This window comes from Anolis sagrei, chromosome Y, assembly GCF_037176765.1.
Source record: "Anolis sagrei isolate rAnoSag1 chromosome Y, rAnoSag1.mat, whole genome shotgun sequence".
NCBI lineage: Eukaryota > Metazoa > Chordata > Lepidosauria > Squamata > Dactyloidae > Anolis > Anolis sagrei.
The window spans coordinates 69,045,849-69,054,039 of NC_090035.1; the positions used below are offsets into that span (position 1 = coordinate 69,045,849).

Here is an 8,191-nt window from a genome sequence, read left to right on the forward strand (position 1 = left end):
AATTTTGCTACATAGTCTAATCTGGATTATATGGCAGTGTAGAAGGAGCCAGAGTTGCATGAATGATGCTGGTCCCAAGTGCAATATCAGACAAATACATCCCTAAAGTTTTTATTAAAGACTTTGAGAAGTTAACCAAAACATAGATGTAATTGATTTGACCTGATAACCACCATGGATATCTTCCACATATGTAACTCATGATGCCTAATGATAGGAACAGCCTTAGATGGATTTTTCAATATTAATTTAACTAGGTTGAAGGTAGTATCAGATAGAAACACAACATCTATATGAACTGTCTTAGGAATTATTTCTGGTTGTAATACAAAGAGCTAAAGCTTGTCTGTTTTAGGTGGCACGGTCCTACAAAGCTGGGCTACATCCAATTTTTCCCCAGTAGCATCTGGTGACTTCTAAGTAAACGATTAAACGTTATTTGATTTTCATCAGCCCCCGGTCACACAGTGGGTTAAATCCTTGTGCCAGCAGACTAAAGACTGACAGGTCACAGGTTTGAATCTGGGGAGAGCACGGACGAGCTCCCTCCGTCAGCTCCAGCTCCCCATACGGGGACATAAAAGAAGCCTCCCATAAGGATGGTAAAACATTTTTAAAAAAACATCCAGGTGTCCCCTGGGCAACATCCTTGCAGACAGCCAATTTTCTCACACCAGAAGTGACTTACAGTTGCTCAAGTAGTTCCTGACATGAAAAAAATCCCAAACTTGAAAAGAGCTGTCCGTTGTACCAAACTGAGTTTCCTAAATATGTTGAGCACATGGGATACATCCTTTAGAATTCTGTCTAAAATCCAGAGAAGATACACTGTCTCACTGGAATTTATTTAATGATTTGTTGAATGTATATCCCGCCTTTCTCTCAAACCGAGATCCAATGTGGCCTGGCACCTTTCTCAATTATAGTTTTGTCCTCACAGGTTCTAAAGGTGGTATATGCTTAATCCTAACCACATTACTGTATTTTCTCGAGTCTAGTGCACATCTTATTCCCAAAATTACCTGAACTATTCAACTTGTATGCAGAACGCATCATGCAACGTGCGGGGCTTGATTAATCCAAGGCTGGAGTTAAAATTGCTGGATGAAATAGTAACAACCTTAGGTATGCAGATGATACTACTTCGATGTCTGAAAGCGAGGAGGAGCTGAAGAGCCTTATAACCAAGGTGAAAGAAAAAAGTGCACAAGCTGGGTTGCAGTTAAACATTAAAACAACCAAGATTATGGCAACAAGACTTATTGATAACTGACAAATAGAGGGAGAAAACATGGAGGCAGTGACAGATTTTATATTTCTATGCACAAAGATTACTGCAGACAGAGACTGCAGCCAGAAAATCAGAAGATGTTGATTTCTTGGGAGGAGAGCAATGACCAATCTCAATGAAATAGTGAAGAGTAGAGACATCACACTGGTAACGAAGATCCACATAGTTAAAGCAATGGTATTCCCCATAGCAATCTATGGATGCAAGAGCTGGACCATAAGGAAGGCTGAGCGAAGGAAGATAGATGCTTTTGAACTGTGGTGCTGGAGGAAAGTTCTGAGAGTGCCTTGGACCGCAAGAAGATCCAACCAGTCCATCCTCCAGGAAATAAAGCCTGACTGCTCACTGGAGGGAAGGATATTAGAGGCAAAAATGATTTTGGCCACATCATGAGAAGACAATGATGATGGGGAGAAAGGAAGGAAAAAAGAAGACGGGCCGACCAAGCGCAAGACGGATGGATGGTATCCTTGAAGTGACTGGCTTGACTTTGAAGGAGCTGGGATGTGGCCACAGCTGACAGGGAGTTCTGGCATGGGCTGGTCCATGAGGTCATGATGAGTCAGTCAGAAAGAATAAATAACAACAACAATTTCCAAAATTATGGTGCGCATCAGTATCAAGTATTATGGTAATCTAAGTGCTGAGGCAAAGTGAAAGGGGAAGTTGATTAGGAAGCGTCTGGAGGCTTGCAAACGCAGACCAGCTTTGGGGAAAAGAAGAGGAAAAGACACAAGAGGAGGAAGTGACTTGCTTTTAAAAGATTTCCTGTCTGCTTTTTCTAAGGTTAGACTGAAGCCTGGCTGGGAAGGGAGGAGAGGCTGGGAGGGAGGGAGGCAGAAAGAGAAAAGAAAAGAGGCGGCAGCTATTGCATAATTATTTTTTCCAGCTCCTTCATCTTAAATATAACCATTGAGGGTCTCCCTTTGAAATGTTAACTAGCACTGCGTAGTTTCCAAGATCAGACAGGACTTTCCTCATCCCAGTTTAAAACATGCAGAATTCTGAGGCTTGTAGTTGAGTGAGACCCAGGACTTATCGGGCTGAGAATGGAAAAAACCACTCCCTCAACTCCAAGCCCTGGGATCCTGCAAGAGACAGCTGCAGGATTGAAAGCAGGTGCAGGCTCCAAATCCTATTTTTTGGATTGTTGCCTTTGGAGTATTTTAGTCCCCAAAATTTCTTCCAGTAAGTCAGGGGAGTTTTTCATGAAATTTGCTTGTGGTTCCGTTTTGCAGCTCTAAGTAGTAGACTTGTGCATTTGATTTGGAAATACCCTCGATTTGGTTCAAGTTCGGGTGTTTAGCACTTTTGAAGTGAGTTCTGACATGCCTGCTTGTTGCCCCCCCCCCCCCCCCAATATTAAGAATTTGAATCAAAAGGAGCCTTCGATTCTTAAGTTTCTGATATGTTCGGATGTAGCCGTGACAGAGCTAAAATTCACAGAGCAACCAAACCCTGCTGAGAGGCGAAGCCAAACATGTTGGCATGGCTCTCCAGCCAATCAGAACTGATGGAGGAGGGAGGGGGAGACAGAGGCAGAGATTGATAAAAAATGTTGTTTTAAAAAACTTTGGAAATTCACCAAAAATCCGCGAATGCGTGAAACGTTATGCAACATGATAAGCAAAGCTTAGAAAATGTGTTCTACAATTGTAGCAAGTGTTGGGAATCATCCTGTGTTTGTGTTCCAGGATCATGATGCTTCTGATATGGGCAATGATGTGGGCAATGCTGTGAGAAAGGATGAGGGAAATGATGGTACCGAGGCTGAGGTGCAAGATGGAGATGGTTGGTTTGGTCAATGATTTTCATGCAGACAATGACAGAGAGGCCCCAGTGCAAAGGGCAGCTTCTCATGAGAATATTCCTGCTGGGCATAGGGATGATGTTTACTCCCTCTCTCTATGAGCTCTCAAGATTTGGATTTGGAAAACAATCTGACACCTGGAAATTTTAATGAGTAGCCAGAAATTGAGTTGAAAAACAGGCGGCTGGAGTTTAGCCAGGACTGACAACAAACTCAAGATTTATGTCACTCCGAAAGGCTTCGTCAGATAAGAGCCAAACCAGTTTCTGGTTTTTGGGATATAAGGTTTGCTTCAAGGGAAAATCTGTTAGATCAGGCATCATTTGGAAATCAAGTTCATGTGCCATGGAAATCCTGTTTAAGGAGTCTTGTTCCTGTGGATGCTTCTAGCCTTTTGATGTTGACTAGCAGTGTTTGGATTGTCTTGACATCTTGTTGATTCCTATAGTGCCTTGGATTGCTTTTATATCTTTTATGGACATTGCTTTGAGTTACTGCATTTTACTGACCTTTTGCTTTTTGGAACTTTTCTATTTTCTTACAAACATTTCTTTCTATTGGCTATTTTATTAAGCTTTAATTAAAAAAGGATTTGTTTCTTCACTCAACGTGTGGTGTGTTTTAAAGTCAGAGGGCTTTTCCTGTCCTGGAATGCAACAGTAAGTTCCACCTCAAGATAGAAAGTATTGCACTGTATGCAACAAACACTTGCAAATATATGTCTAATTGAATACTTAAATAAAATAAATAAAAAAATATGAGGGAGATAAGAGCCCCATTTATAGTGATTTTATTTAAGCCATATGCCTGTGCTAAACAACATTTCCCAGAATGCATTGGGCTGCAGCAGCAAATCATGGTGTTTAGTCAGTCTATAATAAATAATCTGCAAAGAGGACTAAAGTAAGTAAGTATTAGTATAAATCTGTGCCAAATTGTAGTTGTGGAGCCCCTGGTGGTGCAGTAGGTTAAACTGTTGAGCTGCTGAACCTGCTGACCGAAAGGTCACAAGTGTGAATCCAGGGAGCAGCGTGAGCTCCCGCTGTTAGCCCCAGCTTCTGCCAACCAGCAGTTTGAAAACAAGCAAATGTGAGTAGATTATATGTCAGTGTAGACTCATACAATCCAGTTCAACACAGATAGTGTGGATTACCTGCTTTGATAATCTGGACTAAATAGCAATGTAGAAGGGGCCATAAATTCACCCAAGGAAGCAGAGGCAGGGTAAAGAGGACAGGCTCCTTGAGGGAAGGGTTACCTATTTCTCTGGTTTTCCTTTTGAAGACTGTTTTAGATGATGAGCATCATCTGTTTTAGATGATGAGCAGAATATTTGCAGAGTAACTTGAGTGATTTGATGGTATACATTATATACATACTGCTTTTCATGGGAAAGGAAATGCAGGAACACTGGTGTGGGCTTGGCCAGACAGGAATGGCACAGGGTAATACCATGAAACAAAGGATGCAAAAGGCATCTGGCACAGCATCAAGTTGCAATTGTTTGCTCCAGCTTTGCAGAATTCTGGTTTCCTAATCTTCCTGGCATATTGCAGTATGCATCTACAAGCTCTTACAAGTTCTTTGGGATGGGCTGAGAAATACTTTAGGGATTATTGTTTGTGGTTAATGGTTTGCCTACTTCTGCTCCTCCTGCTTCTATTTCCCCCCCCCCCCTTTCTCCTTCTCTTTCCTTCTCCTCCCTTTCTTCCCTTCCCTTCTTCATCATCTTTTTCATCAACAATATCTTTGGGCTCCAAGTATAATATATTATGTATTGTCGAAGGCTTTCATGGCCGGAATCACTGGGTTGTTGTAGGTTTTTTCGGGCTATATGGCCATGTTCTAGAGGCATTTTCTCCTGATGTTTTGCCTGCATCTATGGCAAGAATCCTCAGAGGTAGTGTGGTCTGTTGGAATAAGGAAAAAGAGGTTTATATATCTGTGGAATGACCAGGGTGGGACAAAGGACTCTTGTCTGTTCCAGGCACTGCCAGGCAATCAAATACTAATCAAGGTGGTCAGTTGAAACATTCACACCTAGCTCCAACAGACAAGATATATAATGCCAAATTGATTCACAAAATGGGTAGCCATACATATATGGCTAAACCACTGAGCCTCCGAACTTCTGACCGAAAGGCTGGTGATTTGAATACAGCTGGTCAACATCCATCACTGGCTCTCCCTGCCAAATTCAAGGGGGAAGCAGCTGCTGTTCTGATCTTCAAAGGACAATGCCTCTCATGTTTGGCTGCTAGAGAAGCTGAATTTCCGACAGAGGAAATGAAGGTAGCTTTTATTTACAGTCTTCTTGAAGGCCCTGCTGCTTTATGGGCCACTACCCTGATTAATGCCAAAGCAGCTGAGGTAGATACAGGGCAGGCTTTTCTGGACTATATTCAAACCACCTGGGGGTGTCCAGTGACCCAGGAGTTGGCCAATCGTAAATTGCGTCGGCTGTTGCAATGGGACAGGCCTTTGGCTCAATACATTGCTGATTTTAAAGTGCTGGCCCCACAAGTGGGCTGGAATGATGTGGCTTTGCGTGGACAGTTTTTGGATGGATTGAATCCAGAGCTACAAGAGAAAGTGCTTCATGCTGACCTTCCTGCTTCCTTGGATGGATTAATTACCTTGCGTTTGTGGCTGGATAGCAACCTCCACACATGGCGTCAGTGGGGCTGTGGGACTCTGGAGTGCGCAGCCGCTAAGGTCGGGAATGCCCCAGGCCCGGGCATCCCATGGTAGTCTGCCCCACCTGCTGATTGCGGGGACGAGGAGGAACCAATGCAGTTGGGTCATGTACACCCCAAGATTATGCAGCTGAGAAAGCCAGGCCCCAACGATTAAACCTCTGCTGGTATTGTGAGGCAGCCGGACATTCCTCTCGCGAATGGCCTGTGAAGCGGGCAGGGAGTGGAGTGAGCTCTTGCTGTTAGGCCCAGCTTGTGCCAACCTAACAATTTGAAAATATGCAAAATGTGAATAGATCAATAGGTACTGCTTCTGCTAGAAGGTAATGGTGCTCCCTGCAGTCATGCTGGCCACATGACCTAGGAGGTGTCTACGGACCACGCCAGCTCTTTGGCTCAGAGATGGAAATGAACACCACCCCCCAGAGTCGGACACTGGACATGACTAGACTTAATGTGAGGGGAAACCTTTTCCTTTACTATACACACACACCCACACACACAGAGAGAGTATAGCCTTCCTTATCCAACATAAATGGGCTGGCAGAAAGTTGGATAAGTGAAAATATTGGATAATAAGGAGGGATTAAGGAAAAGCCTATTAAACGTCAAATTATGTCATGATTTTACAAATTAAGCACCAAAACATCATATTTTACAACAAATCGGCAGAAAGAGCAGTTCGGTACATGGTAATGTTATGCAGTAATTACGGTATTTTTGAATTTAACACCAAAAAATCACAATGTATACAAACAGCTATGGATACGGGCAGGAGGCAAGACTACATTGGATAATACAGAACGTTGGATGAGCAAAGATTGAATAATCGAGACTCTACTGTATGCATGTAATTGTGTGTGTGTCTCTATCTATCTATCTATCTATCTATCTATCTATCTATATTCAAACAGACACACATTGCTCCATTGCTGAAAGATGTGGTGTCTGAACACAATGTTTTTTAAAGAAAGCGGGCAGCAACTGTAACACACACTTCTTTTTTTTTGGACATATTATAAAGAGTGCAATTTTTGCCACTGTGCATTCGGCAGCAAATATGTTTTGTTTGTTTTTTTGTTTGAGGTGTGCATTACATTTGCTGCTGCACCAGATTCGAGTAAATATTGGTAGATTTCTTGGGCTATCTATTTTCCTGATTTTTTTTTCACACAGTTAATCTTTCCACAATCATAGTTCGCATGCTTTCATGCAATATTAGATGAAACACAAATAGTGGAAGAGGTGTAAGATGTTATCCTTCTTTTCTGCAGACCTCTCCTTTGCTGTTGAAAGACCATTCAGTACACAGGAGAAGCATTTCATTCCAGACCATGGAAACTACTCCTTTCAGATGGAAGGCCGTTGCAGGCTTTCTGGTGATGAATCTTCTTATCACAGGTACTGATTGTAAATATATATTTCTACCGCCAGAATAGCAAGCTCAGCTTGTTTAGCATCATTGGACTGAAACCAAAACAGGAGCACTAGGTGAGTTATTGTGCTTGGATGAATCCCAGGCTATACTGCAATAAACACTGTCTTTATTTGTTTATTTTTTAAAAGGAAAGTGGTTGCGTGGGGTGTGTGAAAAATAGCAGGGTGTCTATGCTTTCTTGGCTGTTTTTTAAGAAACCGGAAGCAAGTGGGTGAAATATTACCTTTATGTTGGTCATTATGCGGCTCAGGTCCAGGCTGTTTGACCGATCGCATCTCCTCTTACGAACCAGCCCGGGCACTATAGTCATCGGAGGAGGCCCTGTTCTCAGTCCCACCCCCATCCCAAGCACGGCTGGTGCTTGCCTTCTCCATGGTCGCCCCTCACATCTGGAACTCCCTCCCTAAAGAAATAAAGTTGCCCCCCTCCCTCCTCTCCTTCAAAAAAACAACTGAAGACCTCCTGTTGCTCACTAGCATAAGGAGGGGAGGAGGATTAGATGATCGAGAGATCACTGCCGGGTCTCTGGTTGAGAACTATTTTTATTTGGCCTTTCCTGGTCTACGCCAGCCCAATGATCTCATTTGACTACAGAACCAACCCACACCAGTTTGTGAACCCTTGCTGGCTGTTGTAAACTAATGTGGATATTTTGTTTAGATTTATGTTATTGTAGAATTTTGCCCGACTACATGAAGTTTAATCTATTATTTTATTTATTATTTATTTACCGCATTTCTACCCTGCCTTTCTCTACCTGGAGGGGAATCAAGTAGGAAAAAACTCAATTCCTGGCTTTGGGATCAAGCGTTTGTGCAGTAAATGGATCAACTGGGAAAATAATGTTTTAGTGGGTCGCAATGGACTGATTTGGATTATGTTTTGAACTGGCGAACTGTTTTTAATTGAATGCTTATTGTGTTAATTGTGTGTATTTTAATATATTGTTTTTTGGC

The 8,191-nt window shown here is 42.5% G+C and overlaps 1 protein-coding gene across 3 annotated transcripts in view; it reads left to right on the forward strand.

The window, feature by feature from the left end:
- The first annotated feature begins 1,906 nt into the window (after positions 1-1,906).
- Positions 1,907-8,191, forward strand: part of LOC132780168 (ly6/PLAUR domain-containing protein 5-like) — a 34,720-nt gene continuing 28,435 nt past the window's right edge. Inside the window, exons 1-2 of one of the 3 annotated variants that reach the window (XM_060783729.2) lie at positions 1,907-2,077; positions 7,072-7,198. In XM_060783729.2, coding sequence (XP_060639712.2) covers positions 7,132-7,198 — 67 coding nt within the window. In that variant the 5' untranslated portion in view covers positions 1,907-2,077; positions 7,072-7,131. Of the gene's footprint in view, positions 2,078-5,082; positions 5,394-7,071; positions 7,199-8,191 lie in introns of those variants that run through there. The other 2 variants (XM_067461799.1, XM_067461798.1) reach the window with 2 other exon arrangements.